This window comes from Notolepis coatsorum, assembly GCF_963971535.1.
Source record: "Notolepis coatsorum genome assembly, chromosome: 12".
Taxonomy (NCBI): Eukaryota; Metazoa; Chordata; class Actinopteri; order Aulopiformes; family Paralepididae; genus Notolepis; species Notolepis coatsorum.
In genome coordinates, this window is record NC_140176.1 from 75,891,605 (window position 1) to 75,918,817 (window position 27,213).

At 42.6% G+C, this 27,213-nt stretch overlaps 2 protein-coding genes across 3 annotated transcripts in view; one reads left to right on the forward strand and one right to left on the reverse strand.

Moving 5' to 3' along the window:
- fbxo45 (F-box protein 45) overlaps positions 1-6,092 on the reverse strand; it is a 57,387-nt gene extending 51,295 nt beyond the window's left edge. For both annotated transcript variants that reach the window (XM_084326646.1, XM_084326645.1), the window contains exons 1-2: positions 5,608-6,092; positions 4,480-4,836 (exon numbers count right to left, since the gene is read on the reverse strand). In XM_084326646.1, coding sequence (XP_084182772.1) covers positions 4,480-4,836; positions 5,608-5,955 — 705 coding nt within the window. In that variant the 5' untranslated portion in view covers positions 5,956-6,092. The remainder of the gene's footprint in view (positions 1-4,479; positions 4,837-5,607) is intronic.
- Positions 6,093-6,902: 810 nt separating this feature from the next.
- fam168b (family with sequence similarity 168 member B) lies at positions 6,903-20,160 on the forward strand. The gene is made up of 7 exons (XM_084326647.1): positions 6,903-7,034; positions 8,958-9,040; positions 9,314-9,394; positions 12,749-12,891; positions 14,091-14,289; positions 15,522-15,634; positions 18,390-20,160. Exons 2-6 carry the CDS (start codon positions 8,971-8,973, stop codon positions 15,620-15,622), a joined length of 594 nt encoding a protein of 197 aa, XP_084182773.1. The 5' UTR covers positions 6,903-7,034; positions 8,958-8,970; the 3' UTR covers positions 15,623-15,634; positions 18,390-20,160.
- Positions 20,161-27,213: the final 7,053 nt, after the last annotated feature.

The window sequence follows — 27,213 nt, forward strand, 5'->3', positions numbered from 1 at the left end:
TGAAAGTATTCTGTACTTCTGTATGACAACTATTAAAGAAACTTGAAAGAAACTTGAACTTGTAACTCCTAGAAGCACATCAAGTTGACATTTTTTATCTCGCACAGATTCCTACCAAACTGTATTTGATCATCAATATAATGCATTTAGGGCTATAAATCAAGTTCTGGAGAAAGCTGCAGAAAACGATAAAAACATACTTATACTTTAGACCGTATTTTAGTATGAATATGTGAATGAAAAAGTATAACGTTGCTACACCCTGAACAATAGATATAGGACATTGAATGGGCCATAATAATGTCAATTTAGCAATACAATTTAAAAAGGTATAGCCCTGCAAAGAAGGGGAACTTCTCCATAGACAAATAGAGCAGGCGAGGGATGGTAAATTATGAATTTAACCATGGCGATCAAAGTGTTAACATCCAAGGGCCCACATGTGGACGATTCTTTGCCGACCTCTAGTGGCTCGGGTGTGCATTTCTTTTAATACAATATATAGATAGAATTAAAGCCCTATTTTAGGGCTGGGCGATAAAACGATAACGATAACTATCGCGATAAATTATTTCCTCGAAATAAACATGAAATGTGGTCGCAAAGTTTCGATATATCGATTTCCAAGCTTGGCTCCGTTCAGCCTCGGCTCACCACACTCACTAACAACAATCAACGTTACGTGATGACGTGACGTGCATACGCACAACAGCTAACAACCAATCAGTGAAGGAGATGGCCGAGAGCGAACGAGATCCGGAAGGAGACCCAGAGGTAATAGGACTCAACAACAAGGCTTGCTAGGCTAATTAGCTTGCACGGCGTTGTTTTATATATTATTTACGTGCCGAGTATGTGTGTGTTTTGAATTCTGAGGCCACGTTTAAGTAGTGTGGGGTATACAGTCGACGTCGTTTCAATATATTGTGGCGGAAGAGAGTATTTTAGTGTAATATTTAGCACATTGTCATGGAATACACCACTTATAAACAACAGGCTTGCTAGGCTAATTAGCTTGCACGGCGTTGTTTTATATATTTACGTGCCGAGTATGTGTGTGTTTTGAATTCTGAGGCCACGTTTAAGTAGTGTGGGGTTATACAGTGGACGTCGTTTCAATATATTGTGGCGGAAGAGAGTTTTAGTGTCATATTTATTGTCATGAGATACTCCGCTTGTCGGCTGCTGCTAACGCGCGCGGACTGATGACGACATCAACTCGACTTGAGACATTCGCAGCAGCATAAGAAGTTAATTAAACTTGACAGACATTATATCGACGATAATTATCGATATCGAATTATATGAAAATAATTTTATAATTTTATCGCGATAACGTTTTTGGTCATATCGCCCAGCCCTACCCTATTTGTTGCCTGTCGATTGCCCTTTCAGGTGACAGAATCCGTTCAGCGGTTCTCGAGTTACATCCCGATATGCGAGGTGTGCCCCAAAGTACGCAAAAGTTCTAGCTCCGTCAATCATTTGGCAATCTCGAAAATCTTTGCAAAGGGTTGTAGCCAATGAGTGTGGCTTTCCAATGACACCCCATGATATGATAATTGGGGATCTAATACGGTCTCTATTGATCGATTTATGATAAAGAAAAGCAGGGTCCCAGTGAGTTTAACTTGCAGTACCGCTAATGTCCAGTCACTTCACAACACTTGAAGTCCATCGTGACTGTGAATATACTCGCGGTACCTCCGTTACACTAGCACCACAAACAAAACAGTTAAAGTATCGAGTACAATGGTGTTTCAATTCGGTCATAAATTGCTTATTGTGGAATGTTAATGTATAAGTATCACTTTTTCAGCTTCAGAAGTATCATTTGTTTTGATATAACTAATGCTTTAGTGCCCCCTTTAAGAGCACAGCCAACTCTCAGTAGGCTGAGGGGGTGTGGCCTTCTGTTCACACTGGCCTATACCAGTGGTTCTCAAAGTGGGGTCTGGGGCAAATTGAGTAATAGTTTAATTTCACTAATATTTGTATTCACTAGAAGTTAGCCCAATGAGAGCATAATGAATATGACTATTCTGATCATAGGTTTCTCCACTGTTACTAAATCACATCTAAAGAAAACAATTATCTTCTCAGATAGGGGTCCCTGACCTATTACATGTACATTTTGGGGTCCTTGAAAATGTTTCAGAACCAATGACCTATACTATATTGTCCCTTCAGTCACATCTAGCTCACATCCTGTATCCATCTTTATTACATGGCGTTTTTAACATTCGCCAAAATGCTTGATTGTGATTGGTCAATAGCGCTCGGTTGCCCCTGACAGCGGTCAGTTATTTCTCGATAACGGACCGCTGCTATGGGCAATGTGCAATAATGACCGCTGATACGGGTAACACAGCGCTATTGACCAATCACAATCAAGCATTTTGGTCGCAGACCAAAGCTCAGCATATGCACAGCTGCACTCATCAGGTAATCAGACCACACACCTGCTGGCGATGACAGAGAAGCCACAGAACAACTGCGTCTGCATTTGATCTCGTCTGGTCGATGGTGAAAAATGAATTAGGTATATTGTTAGTAAGTTAGCCATGTAATAAGCGGGATAATGTATAGCTATACTCAGGGACCGAAACTAAAGCCCGCCGCCCGCCAGGGGCGGTCTGTTTTTACCTTTGGCGCATGACACTTAGAGGGCTGCCCGCCGTGTGGCGTGTAGACGTGTAGTTCATAACGATACTCTTGTGCGAGTACAGATTATAGCCGTTCTCGTCTTTTTTTTCTCTGCCGCGAGATCGTTAAAAAACTACAAGTCCCACATTGCACTCAAGTCAACAGTCCAATCACAGTAGAGTGACGTGACTGGTTTCATGAGAAATAAAGCAAATGACCAATCGGAAGCTCTCGTTTGGCTTGTTTACTTCCGTCTGCTCTAGTCTATATCGGACCTCCATGAGCTAACGTTACTGTTTAAACAATGACCCAGTCAACTATTCACTTTTAGTTTAATACATGACGAGGCATTGTCTAACGGTATCTAGCTGGCTAGCTACTGATAGCTGCTGATATCAACAAATGCTCCAGCAATAGTCGGCTCGAGTGCATAATACCTCCGTTCCCTCGTTAGCTAGCTTAGCTAGCTAACGTTAAATAGGGTCCAGCTGCATCGCCGGAGAATCCTTGCATGCTGAATGTAGGGTCTAGCTGAATATAGGGTCTAGCTGCAGGGCCGGAGAATCCTTGCTGGAGCTGGAGGCTACTCAAGTATACACACAGACAGTGGAGCTGTTTGCAGATAGCAAGCATTTTGACTTATTGCGTGGTGGCGATGTCTCGCAGATAATACAACTACAAGTATGATTATATAATATATATTTTATTTAAAAACATTTTTTTATATAAAATATATATATATTTTTTTTTAATCAAAAAAATTTTGGCAGGTAAGAAATATGCTTGGCGGGTAGACTCTTCCCATCTACCCGCCACTGGCCGGTGAGTCAAAAAGTTAATTTCGCTCCCTGGCTATACTCGGTCATTATCGCAAAATAATTGACCTTCACTACGTTTAAAAAACACCTCGGCGAGGCGCCTCGGTGTTCTAAACTCTGTGTCGGTAAATTATTTTGCGACAATGACCTCGTAGCTATACATTATCCCTTACATATCATTCCCTGTTTAGTAATACATACTAGTATGACATATGGCTCTGGGTTGGAAAGGAACCCCAGCCACCAGCCAAATGCAAGTCAATTCTGGCTTCGTCTCAAACCGCCACTTTGTCGGGTAAATACCAACCACCATTTGGAGTGGTGCTCCATTTGAAAATGGAACCAGAAACCCCAAAGGTTTTGTTGGTAAAATAGTGAGTGAATTTTGAAACCGACTGCCCACACTGGTGGCTAGTGGACAAAAGACTTAGGTCCCTGCCCTGGTTGATCCTGTGTAGCGAAATGAAGGCCCAATCCCAATTCCCTTCCCTTGGCCCTACCCCTAGTTTTGGAGTGCCCTGGACTGGGTAGTAGTGGCACTTCAGAACGGAGGTACAAGGGGAAGGGGTTGAAATCGTTACCTAGGAAATGGGACACCCTTCATTATGTCATCAGTAGTAAAAATAATGTAAAGGTCCTGGTTTGTCCGGTTGAGCAGTTTTGCCGTATCTGGTTGTTAAACTGACATGTGAACGCAGGCACAAAGAAAGGGCACCTCCTCGTCGCTCCACTTCAAAAACGTCAAGTGCAGGAGTGTCGCCCCCTGACACACACACACACACACACACACACACACACACACACACACACACACACACACACACACACACACACACACACACACACACACACACACACACACACACACACACACACACACACACACACACACACACACACACACACACACACACACACACACACACACACACACACACACACACACACACACACACACACACACACACACACACACACACACACACACACACACACACACACGGCTGGTACCCACCTGGTATTTGGGGGCGTTGTTGCACTGTGGGAAGTTGCCGCTGACCTCCCCGTTGTGCAGCAGGTTGTTGTCCACCAGGTTCCAGCCCCAGCTCTGGTCGTCGCTCCCCAGCAGGGCCACGTAGCCCTGGCACTGCATGGCCGCCCGCTTGGTGGCGACGCCGATCACCGCCACGGTGCCGAGGGGGCCCTCCCACCAGATCTCCCAGGCGTGCCGCCCCTCGGAGAAGCCGATCTTGGCGCGCGCGCCGTCGGTGCTCTGGGCGATGGGGTTGCGGTGCAGGGTGAAGCCGTTCTTCTTCACGTAGACGTTGCGCGAGCAGTCGTGGGAGCTCAGGGCGTGCTGGAACGACTTGAGCTGCGTGGGAGAGGAGGAGGAGGGAGTTGTTGAGATGTTCTGCTGCTGCAATGGGGGCATTAGATGTGGGGTAAAAAGGGAGGGATGCACCGATCCAATACTTTTTCAGTACCGATACCCATACCTGGGCTCTGGGTATCGGCCGATACAGAGTACCGAGCGATCCGATCCATTACTTTTAGTGAACAGTATAGACTTGGACGTTCGTTTTGGGGGTCAATGGACAAAAATTCAACATATCAAAAAATGCAGCAAATCAAGTCACTTGGATTTGATTATTTCTGGCATGATGTTAGATGTGTTTCTTGGAATCAGATTCAGAAATTCAACAATTCATCGGTATCGGTGCATCCCTAGTAAAGGGGGGGGGGGGGGGCAGTAAACATTGATGCTGGGTATATTTGTAAGACAATAAAAATCACTACAAAAACGTTTTGAAATCAAATCAAAGTCACTACTGTGTGTTCTATGGCATGATACAAGCTTCAACATTTCAAGTTTGGTCTCTAGTCTTTAACCCTGTCCAATCCACACTGACCTATACATTTCAATCAAGCAATCACATTGATTGATTGATTGATTGATTGAAAACTTTATTAACAGATTGCAGAATGGGTACAATACAGTACAGCTCAATACACACAATTGTTAAGGGGATGCAGACCAGAGAAAGACTTTCGTCTTGTTTACATCAGGGTCCCCCATTTTCAATTCATCAGGACATACATGACGTACAGATAGACATGAAGTTGGTAAACAACACAATAATACCTTGCCCCTGTATGTGGGCAGGTTGCAGAGGATGTCAGACCGGAGAGCCTCCTCGCTGAGGGAGCGGCCGCAGAGGCTGCGCCACACCTCGCTGTTCTCGTCGGCCAGAGTGGTGTACCAGTGCCAACACACTAACGAGCAACTCATTAAATCCTGCGAATCTAAATAGGAGAAGATGTGCTCGAGAACTCGACCGGGCAGCCGGCCTGCCACTCCCGCTCCCGTACCACCTCCTCCTCCCGTACCCGACGCTGCACCGTATGATGAAGAACCGGCTGAGCTACAACTGGCGGCGGCGGCTGCGCCCTGACAAGAGGACGCACCTCCAGCCGCGGCACCCCCCGACATTATTGTATTCCCTTTCGCCCGACACACGAGCCAGATAGAAGATCTTCACCCGACACCATAAATTGATACCTAAAATAAACAAGCGCGGAGCATTTCGCTCGCCATTTTCATAAATCACGCATAGAGGCAGCGGTAGAAATAAAAACAACTCTATGGAGCCTCTGCCCGATTCAATGGCTGAAAGGAAGCGCTGCTGCGTCAAGGTCCTGGAAGGGCGAACATCATAATAGCGACCGACTTCAAATCAAATCGACGGCTGCTCTTTAGATAAATATATTAAAAAAATAAAGCATTTGCGGTTTTGTCTGTAGATTTCGACTACGGCGATCTAGGAAAAAAATGCATGTTTAATGAATATCCGGTTCAAGCCATGGTCTGGTATCAGCCTTAAAAAATGTATTTTATGCCCCTGCTAGGACTGTTATGTCGACAATAAATTCCTTCCCACGGCAGATCTGAGGTCAGTTTTTTTTAGACTTGTTTATTTTGCGCAGCTGGCCGTATATGTATCTCACCTGTCCCATGCGATTAGCCTAAAACACCACGGCAAACACTCACTTGCACTGGAACGCCGATAATAATAACATAATAATAAACATGATTGTTCTCTTCCAAACAAATTCCAGGTTTAAAATGTACCACGTGACATAACACTGGGGGTAGGATTTGTTGATTAAATTGTATTTAATTTATTTTGTTTGTGTTTAGGTTTTCGTTTTATTTGTATTAGGTTTGTATATGGTGGTGGTGTTATGGTGGTGTGTTTTGTTTAGTTTGTTCTGGGTTTGTTGGTTTTTCATTATTGTCTTTCTTTTCTTTGCCGGGTTCTTCTTGCCTTATCCGCTCCAGTTGTTTGGGTTGTACAGTAGGTGGCGGTAATGCGCATTTGTGTGGTCGCGACCCGCCATTAACTCCAAAGAAGAAGAAGAAGAAGACGACATAACACCCGGAAGTGACGCGCGTTGCTCAAAAGAGATCAGCAGGCAGCAGCATCCACAAGCAAAACACGATATTCATATTAATAAACCAGAGGGCAGACGAAAGAAAGGACAATTACAAACGGATAAAAGGAACAAAGAGTAAGTCCGTCGTGAAACATTAATATTACTCGGGGCGTGTTTCGCTCGGGGACAGGTGTTACCGCAGAGAGGTGTTATGTTAGTTAGTAGGGGTGACTGGAAGCGGGGGGGGAGCCTTTCATGGTCCGCCAGCCCGCGGCCTGTTGACATGTCGTCCTGTTTCAAGTCAAGTGCGACGGTGCTGGTGTCGGTGTGTTTATTTGCCGATATATGCAGCTAGCTCGTTTTATATTTGGTACTTTTCTGCCGTATCCGCTATACGTAGACACAACCCACAGCTAGTTGGATTGGCTTAGTTTGCCTGCTTCATCATGAGCTAGCTTATGAAATGTAGCTAGGTAGCTAACGACTCATTGTTTAACATGGCGTGTTTTGTGTGTCGAGTCGCACACCGCTGGTCACAGGCAGCACTGCTTGGAATTGGGACACGAATCCACGCCTTTTTCTATTTATTTGACTTAACAACATTTTGGGTATATATATTTTTTTCAAGAGTTTGACTTGTAAATGTAAAATGATGATGAATTAAAAATGGGGGACCCTGATGTAAACAAGACTAAAGTCTTTCTCTGGTCTGCATCCCCTTAACAACTGTGTGTATTGAGCTGTACTGTACCGATTCTGCAATCTGTTAATAAAGTTTTCAATCAATCAAACTGTCCTGGCCCATCATAACAAAAAAATACCCACCACAGGTTCGTTTTAATCAAATGTTTGCGTCTAAACAAACTTAATTACACATTTAAAAGTCTTGGGAGAATTGATGTTTAGCTCCAACTTTTACTGTCAGTCGTCCTTGTACCAAAAGGTACGGCAATAAATGTCATGCTGACAAATTGTCTTCTCAGTCCATTATGTGTAGGTTGTGGCAGTGGTTCACCACAAGGTGCCATACTAGTGAAACCACATCTTCTGTGCCTTCGATCCAGAGATAGGCAACTGAAGACAAACTTTATTTATGTAGCACCTTTCATACTTGGATTGCTGCTCAAAGTGCTTCACATCAAATAGCGTAAAATGAACATAGGCATAACATTTGCATACAGTTGACAGAATAAAAGCAATGCATAAAGTGCAGACATAAGAATAGGTATACAAGTATTGCAATGTAGAAAGTGCAGACATAAGAATACGCATAAAATAAGTACAATACGTACAGTGTTGTATTCCAATGTTGCATTCATATTATTTACTAATAGGAGTATGACGATACACTCGGCTCATGTTTCAGGTCGATTTGCAATATTATTATTTTTATAAATATATTATTATTATTATATACATGTGAGTAATGTATACTGTAGACGTGTGTGCAAGGGGGATAAACTCTCCCAGTGTCAGGTCTGTGTGTGAACCAGCGTGTAACCAGAATACCACTGTGGTGATGCTCTGGGTCATAGAGGTTAGTAGTAGTAGTAGGGCCAGGATGCTGTGTGAGTGAGTATGTACAGTAGGGCCTGGGTACTGTGAATGTGTTGAGATGGATAATATATTCCTTTATTGATCCTCTTGAAGGGATAGCCCATGTGTTACGCTGCAATAATTGCAATTATTAATATTTTGTATGACCGTGATTGTTATTTCCTTTTTCCCCTTTTTAAAATGAAAACAAATGTATTCATTCATTCAAACCTTTTATTTAATCTCAAATTCCATATTAAGTTTCAAATGGAAGCAAATGGACCTATGTTTACAAATTGGTCAAAATATCCAGGAGATGTTATGCTGTTTCAAACCCTCTGAAGTCCATTTACTCAACAGTCTGTGAACAACATGGATCTCGTGGCAAAGCCACATATTACTTCATTGATCTTGGACACACTTTAGATTTAAGCCTAAATCAGTCAATGAAATCATTAATCCCTTGACTCCTGACCAAACTGAGCAGGGAATAATGACTGTTTTCTGCTCTTGTTGTTGCAGGTCTGCTGCCATAATGAATCCAGTCTACAGCCCTACACCAACAGGGGTACCCTATGCCAACACTAAGGGTCTAGGCTACCCAGGTAAACTATGTGTTTGTGTTAAAAGGGCAATACTGATTTATTATGCACACAATCTCCTATCTACATGAAAGTATGTAGATCAAAACATAGCAACAGGGTTTGATATAATTTAATCTCCATTTCATTGAGCTGTAATTAACACAAACACAACACAAGACAACACAACACATTCAGGGTCTTCTGATGGCATCACTCAAGAAAATGGGGGGCATGAACTATAGAAATGTAAGTTCTCATTACTCTCTCTCTCTCTTTCTCTGTTTGTCCTGGAAGCTGGGTTCCCTATGGGCTATGCTGCTGCCCCGGCCTACACTCACAACATGTACCCTGGAGCCAACCCAGCCTTCCCAACCGGTGAGGAGAAGAGCTCCTCCTACTCCACTCTCCTTTAGTCAGGAAAACCCTAGGGAATGTCCTGGAATTTCAAAATTGTGTTTCCCAGCCACGGTCAATTAATGATACAGTACATATCCAAAACGTTTTGGACATGGCATGGACATTCTTTCCATTATTATTATTTTTATTAACTGTATTAATAATTTTCTTCTCTTTATTAGTTTCTTCCATCTGGTCAAATGTTTAACATCAAGCTTGGGCTTTTGGTAAATCGAATTCCCTTTTTGAACAAACGGTAACCCATAACAAATAACACATTCCTTGATCATATTAAAGTCCTGAGTGACAGTTGTAACCAGCCAAAACGACAAAGTGACATTTGATCATAATTGTAATATTTGAAAGTTGGCAGTGGCACTGATATAATTGAATAGTGTGGGACATTAGCACAGGTTCGAGAAGCAGGCTTTGTGATGGAGAATGTCGCCTGTTCGAACCTGTGGACGAGCTGGGATGAATAAATAAAAAAGAACACTCTCCTCCCTCAGGGAACTCTCAGTGGAGAGGGTGTGAAGCACGGTGTTAATGAAAATGACACATGTCAATCTTCTCTGGATAAAGAATTAAATAAAAACAGTAATGTATTGATTTAACACTGGAGAGCTTTAATTAGAGGAATGAGTAAATATTATGTCTGTCTGCCCTTTTTTATTTATATATTTTTTTATATATATCATTGCGTTTCTTAATTCTTTATAGTGGAAAGGGTGTCTACATTCTCCACAGAGCTGCCTGGGACTTGAGGCCGCTCAACTTGAGCAAGAAAGAACACCCCCTCCCCCAGATTTCTCATGGGGTCCCAGTAGTCTCCTAGCAACAGCAGTAGCCTTGACTAGCACCCTCTCCCCCCAACGATCTGCTGAGCATTGATTAAAAAACACACACACACACAGGTAGACACAGGACCTCAGCTTGTATGCACGCTTGTGTACATGTGTTTGATGGGTTGTTACGAGATAACAAAGTGCTGCCTAGTTGGAGAGGGTTTTTGGTGACTTTTTAAACCCGGTAACGTCCAGGGAATCTGGCGAACGCTGAAGAAAACCAAAGTCGATATTTGATACCACAGTCACAACGAGGAACCCCAATCAAAAAATGCCTGAAGAATATAAATCTCTTAACTCGTCTTCTGTCATGACTGCAAATGGCGCCGCACTCCCTGCCCTAATATGGTGGTAAACAGGTGGAATGGTGCACTCGGTGCAGTTGTTTGATGTATGGTGTGCGCAGAGTATAGGAAACATTAGGAACATATTCATTTCCTAGTATTGCGTTACACCCGTTTAACACAATCCACGTATCGAGGCAAAGAAAATCTGTCTTTACCACTTTTAAACCCAGCATTAAATAATTTGTTCCATCCTGGTTTCTTAAACGCTCTACACCGGGATCCAGAATGCATCACGTGGGCCTGTTCTGGTATATATACAGCAGTGTTTCCCACAGGATTTTCAGAGACTATGGGGGGTGAACCTCTGATCCTCAAGGGGTGTCCGGAGGCATACCCCCCCCCCCCCGGAACTTTTTTTTGTGTACATTTTAAAGTTAAATGCATCAATCTGGTCCACTTTGAGAGCAAAATAAAGAGGCTAGATCTATGATGAACTTTGTGCTCAAAACACAAAATCGACTAGAGCATACATTTGAGCCATCAAAGAAATGAAGCAAAAGTGGTTACCTGTGTTGAACTGGTTTATTTTTTAGAAAATAAAAAAATATAGTGGATTACTATTATGACTACTACCACTGCCAATACTACTGATACATCCCTATTGGCAAACTTTATATAAAAAAAATCCTTTTTTTGTTTTTTAATAAATGTGGTTCATTATACAACTGTGGCGGGCCGCCACAGTCTAGGTAATTAATGGGAAACCCTGATACAGTAGTAATATATTTGTGACCTGTTTCATTGAGTGGGTTCCAACAAAATCAATTCTAATTAGGGATGCTCGATATTGGCTTTTTGACCTATACCGATATTGTCCAACTCTTAATTTCCGATACCGATATCAACCGATATCACATTTTAATGCCGATATCGGCCGATAATATCGGTAGGCCGATAATATCGGACATCATTTCTATAGAAATGTAAAAAAAAAAAAAAAATGTAAACCGATACTGATATTTTCCGATATCACATTTTAATGCCGATATCGGCCGATAATATCAGACATCCCTAATTCTAATACAGGAAAAGTTTTAAGAGACTACCATGCATTGACCGTATTTGCACGGCAAGGAATCCCAACCTGAGCATGACCATAAGAGCTTGTGAATTATGGTCAATTACATTGTAAGGAAGTAAGGAATAACCAGCGCTCTCCAAATCCTCCTACAGTCGGATCCCTTTTGAAAAGAGTTGTGTTGCTAACGTCTTGTATTTGACTCACAAGATGCTACAGTCACAGGTCAACGGTCAAAGGCCTTGCACTTTATTTAAGATATTTGGTGGATTAGTCAATTCATCTGTCAGTTTGGTCTTGTTTGACCAGGTCTTTGTTAGTCCATTAGTAATTGTTTAATGCTTAAGGCTGAGTTGGTTATATCCAGAGTGAAATGGTAAGCACACCTCTAGTAAGCATTACATTTAAAGAGGTCCCTGGGAAACGCAATTTTACAGATTTGTCGTTTTTCATATATAAACGTATTGATTAGTCAACAAAATTACTATTATGACTACGAATTTCTTTAGTTGAGGACAACCATACTCGACAATAGGTATCTTTTCAAAAAAGACTATTCAGATGTTTCATGGAGGACTAAACGTGCATTTAGGTGCACCAGCACAGAGGAGACGGAGAGCAACCTCTGACCTATTGCTAGACGTTTGCGAGGCGTGTTTGGATGATGGGATGGAAAGCTGTGGCAGCTCTCCTGGTTTACAATGAATCACCAGTAAGGATAATAGCACAATATTGATCTAACTAAATGTTCATAATGTTCAGTGCCACAAGCACCACCCGCCCAAATTCTCTGGGAAGTCCCTCCCCCCAGAGCAGAGAGATGATCCTTTATTGTTCCCCTTGGGGACATGCGGGTGTCATAGCAGCATGGGGGAGGTACAGGTGTGGGCAGGGTAATAGATGAAAGACATAGATAAATAAAATGAAATCTGAATATAAAAATACGAGAAGAATACACAATATAAGGAACTCAGGAAACGGTGTAAACAAAGGTGCAGATGAGGGTCATTTTGGGGGTAAAATAATCTCCCTGAACAAGTCCCTAGTTTCAGGGGAAAGTTATGACAACTGTGAAAAGGGCCCCATGCTAATGATACACTGACAACCTCCCTCCCTCCCTCAGGCTATGCTCCAGGAACGCCTTTCAAAATGTCCTGCTCTCCCACCACGGGTGCTGTCCCGCCCTACTCCACGTCCCCTAACCCCTACCCTGCAGCCGTCTACCCCGTGCGGGGCGGCTACCCTCAACATAACCCCTACGCACAGGTTAGTATGTCCCACACTCACCCTCAACACAACCCCTACACAGGTCAGTATGTCCCACTCACCCTCAACACAACCCCTACACACAGGTTAGTATGTCCCACACTCACCCTCAACACAACCCCTACACACAGATTAGTATGTCCCACACTCACCCTCAACACAACCCCTACACACAGGTCAGTATGTCCCACACTCACCCTCAACACAACCCCTACGCACAGGTCAGTATGTCCCACACTCACCCTCAACACAGGTCAGTATGTCCCCTCAACACAACCCCTACACACAGGTCAGTATGTCCCCTCAACACAACCCCTACACAGGTCAGTATGTCCCCTCAACACAACCCCTACACAGGTCAGTATGTCCCCTCAACACAATCCCTACACACAGGTCAGTATGTCCCCTCAACACAACCCCTACACACAGGTCAGTATGTCCCCTCAACACAATCCCTATGCACAGGTTAGTATGTCCCACAAGAGTCACGCTCACTTCTATCACAGCCATTGTTGTTTCTTTTAACTCGTTGATTTCTCAATTGGTGATTATTACTGCGTTTCCCTGTATAAATAAAGGTATAATAGTTGACAATCATTACTGTTATTATGACACAGTTTTTCTTTAGTTTTACTCTACTTTACACAAGTGAAGTTGACTATTATTAGACAATAACCACGGTGACATTAATAGAGGTATGGAATATTGGGTAATTTACATTTACATTTTGTCCAAAGCGACTTACAAGTTCTGTACGACAAGTCAGCAGGAAGGGTACAACTCTTACAGCTGAGTAACAATGTTCATCAAACAGTGCTGAAACTTGGGTGCTACAGTGTTGAGTGCATAGTAGTAAAGACATTAGTATAGTAGGATGTAGGGTCAACAGATAACCAGGCTAAAATAGTCTTGTCGGTATCAGAATTGATACTAAACTCGGATGGCAAAAGCGAAGTCAACATGGATGGGCGTTAATGTTAAAATTTTTAGTAGCAGTAGTTGTAGTGGTAGTACACTCGTCTTGTAGCAGACTAGCCAGAGCTGCGGGTATCCCAGTAAGTAGAACGACATGGATTGTGCTGAGAAAGGACTCATAGGAAATAGGGTTAGGTAAAAAAAAATCGGAATGTCTAAAAAATACCCTTTAATCCCCTGAAAACCTTTTTTGAAATGTGTGGTTGTGTATTTTTTTGCTCCAGGCTCTCTTACCCTCACAGCAGCAAGCCGCTTACTACACACAGCCACTCTACGCAGCACCACCCCACGTCATCCATCACACGACAGTGGTCCAGCCCAATGGGATGCAGGCTGCCATGTATGCCCCACCCATCGCTCCTCCCCGCCATAATGGTGTTGCCATGGGGATGGTCGCTGGGACCACTATGGCCATGTCAGCAGGTGGGCGCATGTTGGAATTATTTCACACAACATTATGCTTGAGCCCTAGCCATATCTTTCTGAAATTTGCCTAAAAGTACATACCCAAGTAAATGGAAGATTGCTCCACTTCTACAAGGCCTTGGACATGGGAATATATTCCCAGTGTCAGGGGGCAGCGGTGGCCTAAAGGTTAGAGAAGCGGGTTTGTGACCGGAAGGTCGCCGGTTCGATCCCCCAGACCGGCAGGAAAAAGCTGGGCTGGGGGAAGTGAATTAATAACTCTCCCATACCCTTAACACCAACCGCTGAAGTGCCCTTGAGCAAGGCACTTATCCCCCAACTGCTCCAGTGGAGTTGCTCAGTGGCCAACGGTGTCAGACTGTGGTTGTACTGGGCAGCTCCCAGGTGTGAATGGAACTGTGCAGTGGTGCAGTCGTAATATGGGAACTGGTAACACGCCACGCACGCGCGTACTTAGCGCACAACGAATGGATAGAGCGCATCTTTGTGCGCGCGTACTGATCATCTAGTAACACGCCGTGTAACCGCGTGTGACCACGACTGCACCACTGGAACTGTGTGAATGTGAAGCAGGGTGTAGCTGAAAAAGAGCATCCGTGCTCAGCGAACCTACCCTGGGTAAATAAAGGTTAAAAAAAAAAGTTCAGGTTTGTTCGACCTGTGAGATATAATCACAAAAATAACGTCAGAAGTTTTCGCATGGGATATTTTCAGCATCTTTGACAGGCTGGTGTGAGCTGGCTAGTGTAATTTTATGACATTTCGACATCCCTCTGAAGCCCTGGCCTCCTCTTTAGGACAACGATTTCATGAAGGTGTCATTTCCTCACGTCTAATTCATCCAGTTTCCGATGCAATGCGCCGAGATATTTATCAACTCCTATTTAACTAATAACACTTAAAATCATTGGTAAACAAACGTGCTGAAAATATACACTTTGACTGCTGTTTTGACAGGGTTAGGGTTTTTACTCTTGGCTACATTTGAAAAAGAAACGCAACATTAATGAATACAGACTGTATTGATCTATTTATGACGTGAAATTAATCTCGTACCGGACCGATCAGGCTTAATAATAGTTCATATCGATTACTTATTTTGGAAATGGCTGCAGTTAGGTTTCCACTTAAAACCTTTTTTTTTTTTTTTTTCACGTGACAGAAAAGGAATTATTATGCATTTGTTGATTTTATATTTACTTAACTCATCCTTTCCTCGCCTTCCTAAGGAACTTTGTTGACAACTCATTCACCAGCTCCTGCCCCCCACCCCGTCACGTATCGACCCCCGGGCACGCCTACCTACAGCTACGTGTCCCCCCAGTGGTGAACACTGACCACTGTGAGTACAACACACTCAGTATTCTCTCCCCAGCTAGCAGGGAGTACCTGCACCTGCATTGGGTATCAGCCCAGAACCAGGCAAAATTACTCATACTCTGTATCGATGAATATCACAGATACCAAGAACTGAATCCTAGTACCTGGCAGGCACGTGCACACATAGAGGCCAAGGGGTGCTTGAGCACCTGCCTTTTTGAGTTTTTTTTTTTTTATCGTTACGCATATAGACTGCCCTTCCAACTGAAAAATGTCAGGATAGAATCAAAATATTAGGTAAAGAGAGAGAGATGCCCCATATTCCATTGCAGTTTGCGTGGCCTCCTCAGCGTGCCTCTCCGTGGACCTATATATTTTATGCATAGCGTGGGTGGTGATGATGATGATGATAGAAACCGCTGTGGCGCATACAGTTGAATGCTGGTATTACACTCATTGAGGGACACGAAGAAGTCAAGTCCGATGGGATTTGGGAATCTCAAATACAAATCGGGATTGGAATAAAAAATGCATTTATATTAAACAATACAGAATATACAGCACTTCTTGGGGTCTGTAGGGTAAGCACTTATTCCCTCCCCCCTGAACATTTATGGAGATGTATGGGCCTTTTAAGTCAGTGATAAAAGTGTCTTTCAAGGATAAGTGAGCTCCTGCACTGATTATTATAGTTCAATATTCAACATTTGATCACCAAAACCCCCCAAAAAGCATAAAAAGGCGGCCCCCTGCCCGAAAGGGGCCCTTAAAAATCGGGGCTCGCGCGCTACGCGCGCTCAGTTACTATATACGTGCAAGTGTAGTACCCTTTTCAGCCTTTGAGCACCTGCCCCTCTAAAGTCCTGTGCACGTCCCTGGTACCTGGTGAGGTGAGGTTGGTGTTTGGTTAGATTATAATAACCACATAATTAAACCGGTGAACTCACACATATGTCAGGAGAGCCAGTGACAGGAATGGATAAATATTACAAAAACATATTTTACATACAAAGCTTGCCTTCTATTCCAGGCCTATATTCTCACATTTGGTGCTTATTTCTATTGCGCAATTGGGTTTAAATTAATTCAACTGTGGCATTGTCCCTCAGAGACCCAGCATTACTGTCTTTCAAAGGCTGTAGCTCAGCTTCAGAGCTGGAGTGAAGATCACATGAAACTAGACGACCAAAGAAATCCATAGGTACCATGTCATGCTAGCTTGCGAGATATCTGAATGAAAATGAGTTCAATGGGGAGGCAGGCACGAGTCTCTCCCTTACACACATGCCCACTTTATGCTAATCCCATGCAGCTGTTTTTGCATGCGGTACACACACATCATTTTCGCCTTTTCCAAAAATGGTGTACAGTGTATTTGACTATTTCTGCATACTGTGGTCCTTAAATAGTCTTGGAATTGCATACATTGGGTAGGACTGGAAATCTGAGACTCTTATGGATCCAGTGAGCCCAGCTGTATTCATGTGTGATGATGTCAGTCCCATAGTAGCCATTTCATTGTAGTGAGACAATTTTCTTTTTTTTTAACTTGACCTCACTGTATAAAATGACGTATTGTGACCTCTAGGATAATCACAGCCTCATGAAACATTGCAGCCACAAACAGTATTCAGAGGATGTATGGTCACCGGTCACTTTAGATAAAAGCATCAGCTAAATGTTAATGTTGACTGTTATCTCCCCCTACAGACCCCCCCCCTAAAGAAAAGACTACAGTGGTCTATGGTGTAAGGGTTAAAAGGTTTTAAAAAGTCTGATACACTGATAAATAGTAGTGTGGTCCAAAATAGTGTTGTCCATACTCTAATAAGATGCTCTCTCTGCTCTCCCCTGTATGAGAATGAACGTGCATTTGCCTTTTTGAAGGCAGAAATACACGTCAGGAGACGGGGCTGTGGGAGCCAGCGTTGTAGTACTCGAGTCCTGGACTGATTTTCAGGACTCGTGACTCGACTGCATTCGGACTCGGAAGGTGCAGACGAGGACTCAGACTTGTTAATTGATAAATAGTTATTTTTATTTTTACTTTTTTGTAATAGGCCCTAATCATTTGGCATAAGATATTGATAGCTATATTAATGGCAAAGTAAATAAACTCCCTTTGAAATGGTGACCGCTGTGTCATTTGTTTAATGTAGACCTTTTTTTTATTTGTATGTCAGCTCTTTGACTGCCAGAGTGGAGTGGACTCAACCTTGATGACTAGGACTCGGACTATAGGGTAATGGGGACTCGACTCTGGCTCTTCTTTCGTGACTCGGACTTGGACTCAAATACTGGGGACTCGAGACTCGACTCGGACTCGAGATTTAGTGACTCGACTACAACACTGGTGGGAGCAGCATTAAGGTTTCTGAGCTGCTGTAGCTCTCGCCTGTGAAGGTCCCCTGTTCAGGGTTCATTCCAGTGACTGTAGACAACCCCCATCATCAACCCAGTCATTGTGTCTCTGTTTTGGCTGTTGATACATTGTAATCGGCATGCGTCTGGCTCACAAGTTAACGTTGGCTAAAGCTAAAAAGCTGCTTTTGAGTTTAGCTAACATGGTAGTCAGACAATAATATAGTAGCTTCTTCCCTATTCCAGGCAAACCTCAAGCTTTACGTGGTCAAAACGGAACATTGAAAGATCAGTGAGTTTATTGCGAAGTGATCAATATACTGATGACTGGCGTCTCCAGCAGAATCATCTCTGAAAAGGTTGTTTACATTTCATCGACTGACATTATATATCTTTCTCTCTCTATCTCTCTGCAGGTCAGAAGATGGTAGATATGCATTCACACTCCAGTCCAGTGTTTTTTATTTTTATTATTTTTTATTTTTTACAATTGGTGCCAACCTGCTCTCCTGGTGTCTCCAACCAATTGACCAATCTTAATTAAGCCCCACCCTCTTTTCTTGATCCTCCGATCACAACTGTGGATTTATTCGAAAAGTATCAAGAAAAGAGAGCAGTGCTTGAGATCCGTCAATTGTTCTTCCAGCATAATGTGAATCTGAATCCCAACACGGTAGAAAAGGAGAGGCCTGTTTGGAAGGGGGATTGAAGAACGGGTCCATTCCCGGCCTAAGCCAAGGCCTTCCTGATGGAAGGAAGACCCGCCCCCCAACCCCACAATATCCTGACGCACCGAGCGCTCCCATGTCCTGCTGCATATCTCTCATCCAATAGCAAGTCTCCATGCAAACTCTAGTGTTTTTCTTGAATTTTTTTCTCTTTTTTTTATCGTGGACTGTCTTGCAAAGTTTTCTTTTTTAAAAGCTTAACCTTTTAATTATTAAGTGGTGGGGGGGAAAGGGAGTTTGGATTTAGTTTTTATTTCGTTTTGGGGACCCATATCAAGTTGAATGCATGTGTATATAGATATATAAGATAAAGCTAGCTCAATCTACCTGCCGCAACCGATGCAAAAATCATCAAAAAACGGCATTAATCCAAAGGAACTAAAAAGATGGAAGAGAAAAAAAAAAGTAATCTGTAACACCGACGCGCCGATGATCATGTCTTAAATGTGAAACAACGGAGAAGAAAAGATGAGAAATATTTCTTCATACAAAAAAATTAAATGTAACCGAGCAGTACGGTGTTGGAGCGAACTGCACCGTTTTCATTGCTTGTCATTCAGTAAGTAATGCTAGTTTTTTAATTATTATTATTAATATTATTATTATTTCTCTTGAGTGATGCTGTGTATGCATTTTTGTCTGCCATTTATGTATTTTTAGGAAAGGTGGGACTTTTAGGAAAGTTTGTGCCTCCCGACTAATGTAACGCCCATTCCAACACTTCGATCATTCTATTGTTTTCGGCTTTTTTTTTCTGTCCCGACAAAAGTGTGTTGGAAAGGGAGAAGGTGTCGCTCCGGAAGAAGTCTCAATATGCCTTCCTTTCTCCCTCCATTAACACTTATGGCTGACGAGAATGATTCAAATGTGTTCACTTATTTTCACAAGTGTTCGTGGGGGGGAGGGGGTTAGCAAGCTGTTTGCACCCATTCTCTGAGCCAACGACGGGGAGCAATCGTCTGTTTATAACGGAGGTTAAAAGGATAAAAACCATTGTAAATGGTGTGACGTGCCATACAGTAGGGTGCATGCCTACAGATTTAGACCTATTACAGTGACATAGCAGTTTGCATTCTTAACATTTTAGATCGGTCTCGAGCACTACTACGCTTAGAATCACTTCCGATATTCATAATGTGCACTTTTTCTTCTTCATTTTACTCGACTAAATTTTAAATGAGCACTACTGTAAAAGCAAATAAAGTAAAAAGCACTAATTCTGTATTTGAGAAGAAAACATTTTAGACATTTTAACAATTGAATTTTCCCCTCAAAGTTCCACCCGGGCTTCGTAAAGCCGGTATCACCATCTCAAAACTTGCTCTTCTTCTGTGTTGCCTCAGTCACCTCAGTTCAAGAAATGTTTTGTAAATGTTTTTTATTATTTTTTTGTGCGTGTGTGTGTTTTGGTTTTGTATTCTAAAGAAAGACCAAAAATAAAATACAATTATGAGACGAACCGGATTCATCTTTATTGTGTCTTAGTATAAATCATGCCAGGGATGGGGGGGTCATATATGGGCACTGATTATCACTGTTGCCACTTGCCTCACAGCAAGAAGGTCCTGGGTTCAAACTCCAGTAGGGCATCTTTCTGTGTGGAGTTTACATGTTCTTCCCATGTTTCTGTGGGTTTCCTCCACCTACTCCGGTTTCCGCCCACAGCAAAAGACGTGCAGGCTAGGTTTCCTGCCAGTGCCCTTGACCAAGGTACTGGCATCAGTGGCGTCGTTTGGCAGGTGTGGCAATTAGGGAGGGTGGGGGGGTGCAGGGGATTTTTTTGTCAAATCAGTTGCGCAATAGTCACTTTTGGTGAGTTGTTTCTAGGACTACACAAGCATTTTTAGTATAGAAATGTGTCAACAGACTAAAGCAGGGAACCACAATATTTTGCATACAAATTATGCAGAATGTAATATCATAACTGTCTATTATTTTTCTTACAATTGAGCCAATTTTCCTTTTGAGGTGTGTTCAACAGAATGTAGTATCAAAAACACGTTGACAAAAAGTATGGGTTACTGAATACTAAACTGCACTGTTATAATCACTAAGCCATTGTAAGACCTTACCTGTGTGTCCCTGTATCACTTGTCTCTGCTGCCCTTTGATTAAAAAACGTCTATGTCCATTTTCCTTTTTTTTGTGGCATGAGTTAGTCACCTATAGTAAAGTCACCTAGTAAAAGTGAGATAATTGACAATATCAAAACATGCTAGGGCTGTACCGAATAGTTCGAAGCTTCGTTCATAATGTTGACATTCGAATTCTAAATCAACATAAAAAAAAATAATACATATTTATTTTTTATTTGCCAAGGTATGGCGAGTGCCATACCTTGCCATACCAAAACGACGCCCCTGACTGGCATCATAGATAGAGTTCGGTTTGGTCTCTGAAACTTCAGCGAGACCAATGTCGGCGTCACCAGTGTAGTGCCGAGAGATGAGTCGGAGACAGACGGTGGCTCGAGGCAGAGCGAATAGCATTTATTAAGCACAGAAATACAACATGCTACTGCTACGTTGCTTGCAGTCGACTGACTGACTGAGATAATTGCAGAATATATATATACGTACACAAATGCTCTAGCACAGTGGTTCCCAACCTTTTTCCCCCCAGGGACCCCCAAACATCTCTGATGAAATTCGCGGACCCCCTCCTAATAAGATACCATACATTTTTTTTTTTTTTCATTTTAATAACAAACTGCTTATACACAGGCATATGCATCACAATTAGACCCACTATGCTTCTTTGACTTGTGCCTTCAATCAACAAATCTCATCTTGCACCATATGCATTTCAAAATGTTTGGCCAATATTCAAATGCTGTATTCATCCTCTCAAATCAGGCCCTAATGGTGAACGGTTTGCATTTATGGAACAAATCAATGCAACAAATTAAACTAAATATGAGACAGGAAATTCCAATCAGTAGCAGAGAGAATCTGTCCTAGCTGGGTTTAATACCTTTTTTTTGTCATTTTAATAACAAACTGCTTATACACAGGCATATGCATCACAATTAGACCCACTATGCTTCTTTAACTTGTGCCTTCAATCAACAAATCTCATCTTGCACCATATGCATTTCAAAATGTTTGGCTAATATTCAAATCCTGTATTCATCCTCTCAAATCAGTCCCTAATGGTGAACGGTTTGCATTTATGGAACAAATCAATGCAACAAATTAAACTAAATATGAGACAGGAAATTCCAATCAGTAGCAGAGAGAATCTGTCCTAGCTGGGTTTAATACCTTTTTTTTGTCATTTTAATAACAAACTGCTTATACACAGGCATATGCATCATAATTAGACCCACTATGCTTCTTTGACTTGTGCCTTCAATCAACAAATCTAATCTTGCACCATATGTATTTCAAAGTTTTGGCCAATATTCAAATCCTGTATTCATCCTCTCAAATCAGGCCCTAATGGTGAACGGTTTGCATTTATGTTGAATGAAGTAAGAATCCACTGCAGTAAAAATATCCTCACCTCGAGTGGTGGTAGTAAGGTTGACTGACATGAGAATGTCCTGCTTCAGATCCTCATTTTCAATATATTGCACATAAACGATGAGCACAGCCTCGTCTGCGACAGTTGTAGTTTCATCAAGTTGTATGGCAAATGGACCCTTTCTAAGCTTTTCTGACAGCTGCTGCTCGCAATCACTTGACATCTTATCAATTCGGTCTTTCACTACATTGTTCGAGAGTGGTACTGATTTTAGTTTATCCGCCACCTGTGGGCCGCACAGTTTCTAAACCATTTTGATGCAGGCTGGTTTGATGAGCTGCTCGCCAATATTGTGCGGTTTCTTTGCTTTTGCAATTAAAAGCGAACACTCAAAGGAGGCTTCGGTAGCCTTCTGTAAATCACTGCCACCCCTGCTCCACGCTACTCTAACATCAACAGGCTTGTTCGCCTTGAGAGACTGTTCTTTCCTCCGAAAAAAGTCTGGATCCTTCCCAACGGTTTCTGGGTGCTTAGACGCCTGATGTCTCTTCAGCTTGCTGGGCTTCAGGCTCGAGTTTGCCAACTTTTCTCCACAAATCACACACTCAGGTCGTTTGTCTGGTCCCTCAGTGAAGCCCATGGTGATGTAATTTTCGCGATTGCTGTAGGTCCTAACTTTTTTTGCAGATGAGCTGCCGTCATCTCCTTTTCGTTTGTCACACATTTTCGCCTCTGGCGGCTGACTGCAGACGAGCCGAGAAAGTTAACTAGCGTGCTAGGCTAGCTACAGAAAGTGATACAGTCAACTGATTCGCGTTTTAGCGGCTACCCGGTAGCCTACTGTTAACGTTCAAAAATCATGTCTAGATGTTTATTTATTTATCTTTATTTTTTATTGTAGTGGAGAGACTATTCATGCTTCTGATGATAAAAATATGCTAATTAAAAAAAAAAATAAAAATTTAAAAGACCTCAAATCATCTGTGGTCTGGCGGACCCCCTGCGCCCCCTGGCGGACCCCAGGGGGTCCGCGGACCCCAGGTTGGGAATCACTGCTCTAGCACATTGGTCATGACATCATACGGAGACCACCGATGTTCTAGAATGTTCGGCTATGACATCATCACAAATGTTCCAGAATGTTCGGGCGGAACTAATGTTCCTAACAATGTTATTATTTTGTCTCCGATGCCCTCACAGTGAGCTGTGGTGTTCCACAAGGAAGCATACTAGGACCGCTACTGTTCCTAATTTATGCAAATGACATGTCGTCAGCTTGTGACTGCAACTTGTTCCTGTTTGCGGACGACTCAGCCCTGCTGGTCTCTGACAAGAACAAGTTACAGGTTGAAAAAACCCTCAGCTCGGAACTAGGCAGAATCTGCATATGGCTCGCTGATAACAAACTATCATTACACATGGGCAAAACAGAGTCCATTCTCTTCGGTTCAAATAACAAACTCAGCAAGACCGACGGCTTCTCAGTTACAGTGGGTGACAATATTGTCACAAGGAAAGATGAAATTACCTACCTGGGTTCCATCCTAGAGGCTAATCTCTCCTGTGACAAAATGGCATCCAATGTAATAAAAAAAGTCAACCAACGAACTCGATTCTTGTACCGGATCTCCTCTCTGGTAAACAAGAATACCCTGAAGACTCTGGCAGGAGCACTCATTCAGGGGTACTACGACTATGCTTGCACCTCATGGTACCAAAGCACCTCAAAGGCGCTAAAAACAAAATTACAAACATCTCAAAACAAACTGGTCAGACTACTGCTTGACCTTACTCCTAGAACCCACCTCACCCCTGCCCACTTTGACAACCTAGGATGGCTTAGAGTAGACGACAGAGTACAGCAACTTGCAATGGGCCTGGTCTACAAGATACACTACACGACCAAGGTACCCATGTACATGTCAAAATACTTCCCAAAGGTCAGTGAATACCACGATCACAACACCAGAGGGAGCTCCACAAATCATGTTAAACCCAGATTCGGCTCAAATAAGGGACTAAACACGTTTCGCAATTATGCCACATCAATGTGGAACGCCCTACCCAAAGCTGTAAAGGAATGTGGATCACTACCCACTTTCAAAACCTCTCTCAAGGGACACCTACGGGAGACTGCAATTCAACACTGGCCCCTGTAAATATCCTAACCCAACCCCCTCCAATGTACAGTCATTTACCTAGTATGGTTTTGTCAATAGTCCAATGTACAATTTTGTTTGTTTGTATAGTGTCTCCTCCCCCCCCCCCCCCCTCAATGTACAGTTTTACTTGTTTATACAGTGTGCCCCCCCCCCCCACCTCCAATGTAAATTACCCAGTATGGTTGTCAATATCCCAATGTACCCAACCCCCCCCACCCAACCTCCTCCAATGTACAGTTTCTACGTCAAATGTATATACTCCCTTTTCTTGACTCCTGTATCACAAACAGTACTGTATTTGCAAATCTGGTATGTCATAAATGTATAGATGTAGCAGTACTGACTATCTGTATGTCATGTATGTCATATATGTCCTGATGAATTGAAAATGGGGGACCCTGATGTAAACAAGACGAAAGTCTTTCTCTGGTCTGCATCCCCTTAACAATTGTGTGTATTGAGCTGTACTGTATTGTACCCATTCTGCAATCTGTTAATAAAGTTTTCAATCAATCAATCAATCAATCAATCAAGGATTGTATCCGTATTGGACAATTGTTCTTCTGATGGCCACTAGATGGACCCCGCGTCTCAAATAAGTGGACTACCTCAAGCAACAGATGGGAGGCAGCAGCCCAGTCATGTGAGACCTGGGTTCTTGGTGACCCAACTAACTCCCTCAATCATCCCCGCAAATACCGTACAGAAACAGATTTATGAGTTGTATGAGAAATGAGTTGACTTGAAATCATGACACGTTGGGGGAGATAATGGAAGAATTGGCATAGAAAATAGACATTCATTGTATGAGCATGTCTAAAGCTGGAACAAGTAGCCTACCGGTATTACATTACAGTAATAAACATGGTCCCACAATTTCTTTAAAAAAGAGAAACATATTTCACAATTTAACCTACACTCAACATGTCTTGAGTTAGTAGCCTATATATATACACACAACAATCGGATGTGGCTATATTCGCCTCATGCGTAATAGGCTCCTGCTTTTAGACCTTCGGGGTGGACGGTGCCAGTCTGTGCGTAATTGCGCGCACCGGAAGGCGCGCTCTCCGTTTAGACGCGCCTGACATTATTATTGTGGAAATGATTCAGTCGCATGCTTTGCTTGAGGTTGCGCGTCTATTAATAACAGAACATGTCCGTGATTTGGAGGGTATTGGTGCCACGCACAACTTTGGCAACATGCGGTTAGGATAGTCGACTACATGTCTGGCGATTCTTCGTATTTAAAAAAAAAACAGGGACGCGCTCAACTTTTTTAGGAATGGGTTAAAGTCTTCAGAGCGCCATCCAAGTGCTCGGGCGCAGGAGCGCGTCTGGGTCACTCACGAACCAAAGTTGTAGTTGTTTAGGTTATAGCCTCAAAGTTTCCTGGAGTCCCGTGATCGCAGGCTTTTTGGGATGAAAATGGATGACGGTAATAATAACAGTGCGAGTAACGCAAGGATATCGGCCGAGGAGGAGAGCGGCGGGTCGGCGGAGGGAGAGGCGAGCGGCGGGAGACACTCGGAGCTGCTGATGTGTCTCACCTGCCTCCCGGAGACGTACCGGACGGCCAAGTTCACCCTAGCTGCCTATGTCCTCTGTTGGGCAGTGCTCAAATGGTATCAGGTGAGATCAAGTTGAACATTTGTTTCTGGCTTCTTGATAAACCAGTGGAATCTCCGTGTTCACTGTCAGACACCTGTGTGTTACTAGACGATAAATACCCCACAACCAACGCTTTACCCATTATCTCCATGGATCACAGAAAGGCTATATCAAATATGACTGTCTGTCTAATGCACTCTCTGTAGCATTTCCTTTTTATATGGTCAGTTTGCAAATCATGGGGTGCACAGTAGCCTACACACTATACTGTTGGTCCGTCAAAAGCGTCGCTGGATTCTTGAATGAATGAATCATAATGAATGAATTACTTTGATTTATATAGCACCCTTCACAGCACGAATGCACAGGGTGCTTTACACAGCTTATATATAAAAAAAAAAAACACAACAACAGACAGACAGCAGTTAAAAAACAGTGAAACCAGATAAAAAAGTAGAATAAAAGAATTTGGATAAAATCATGAGTCACTAATAGAACTATAGGAACAGTGAGGACAAGAAAAAGTGCCTATGTGACCAAAGGCCTGTCTGAACAAATGTGTTTAGTTGTTTTTTAAAAGAGTTTTCAGAGGGGGCAGTTCTCTGAATCAGAATATAAACAACCATGTAACTATACTAAATCTTCTGTGAATCGGACGAAATTATAATTTTTACTTGGTAATTCATATTGTGGACTAGTAAACTACGAGAACATAAATTATGCTGAATAGTTGGCTGCCATTGGCAAGGGTCACTTGAGTCGAAGACAAGCTCCAACAGCGAGGGCCCTCCTGTTCCCTGTGACATCTTTGATAACTCAACAGAACAAGTGAGAGTTGAATATAAATAGGATTATATTTAATTAAATATTGAGTTAGGGAGGATACCGCTAATCTTCTGCTAGTGCATGTTGGCCAAATCCCTGATTCAAACATAAACAAATGGGTTCTCAACAAAAATGAGAAATATTAGGAATGGACTGGAGAGATATTTTCATTCTCTGCTACTGCACTCTTGATACTCAGTAGAAGATAGATACGTTGTATTTGGTAGGTTTGTTTACATTGGTAATGTAATGTTAGCCATGGGAGTACTGTAAAACATTTCGATTAATGATGGGGTAAGAACATTTCAAATAGCATGTTGTCCCTCTACAAATTAGATTAGATTAGATTAAAATGTATTGTCGACTCATTATACAGCACAAGTACAGTACAATGAATAGAGGTTTGGCATCCAACCAGAGTGCAAATGTAACAGTAAAGTGCACTAGCA

Coding starts and splice junctions, on each gene's coding strand:
- fam168b (XM_084326647.1), top strand. CDS start 8,971: ATGAATCCAGTCTACAGCCCTACACCAACAGGGGTACCCTATGCCAAC. Junction 9,041..9,313: donor TAAGGGTCTAGGCTACCCAG/GTAAACTATGTG, acceptor TTGTCCTGGAAG/CTGGGTTCCCTATGGGCTAT. Junction 9,395..12,748: donor CAACCCAGCCTTCCCAACCG/GTGAGGAGAAGA, acceptor TCCCTCCCTCAG/GCTATGCTCCAGGAACGCCT.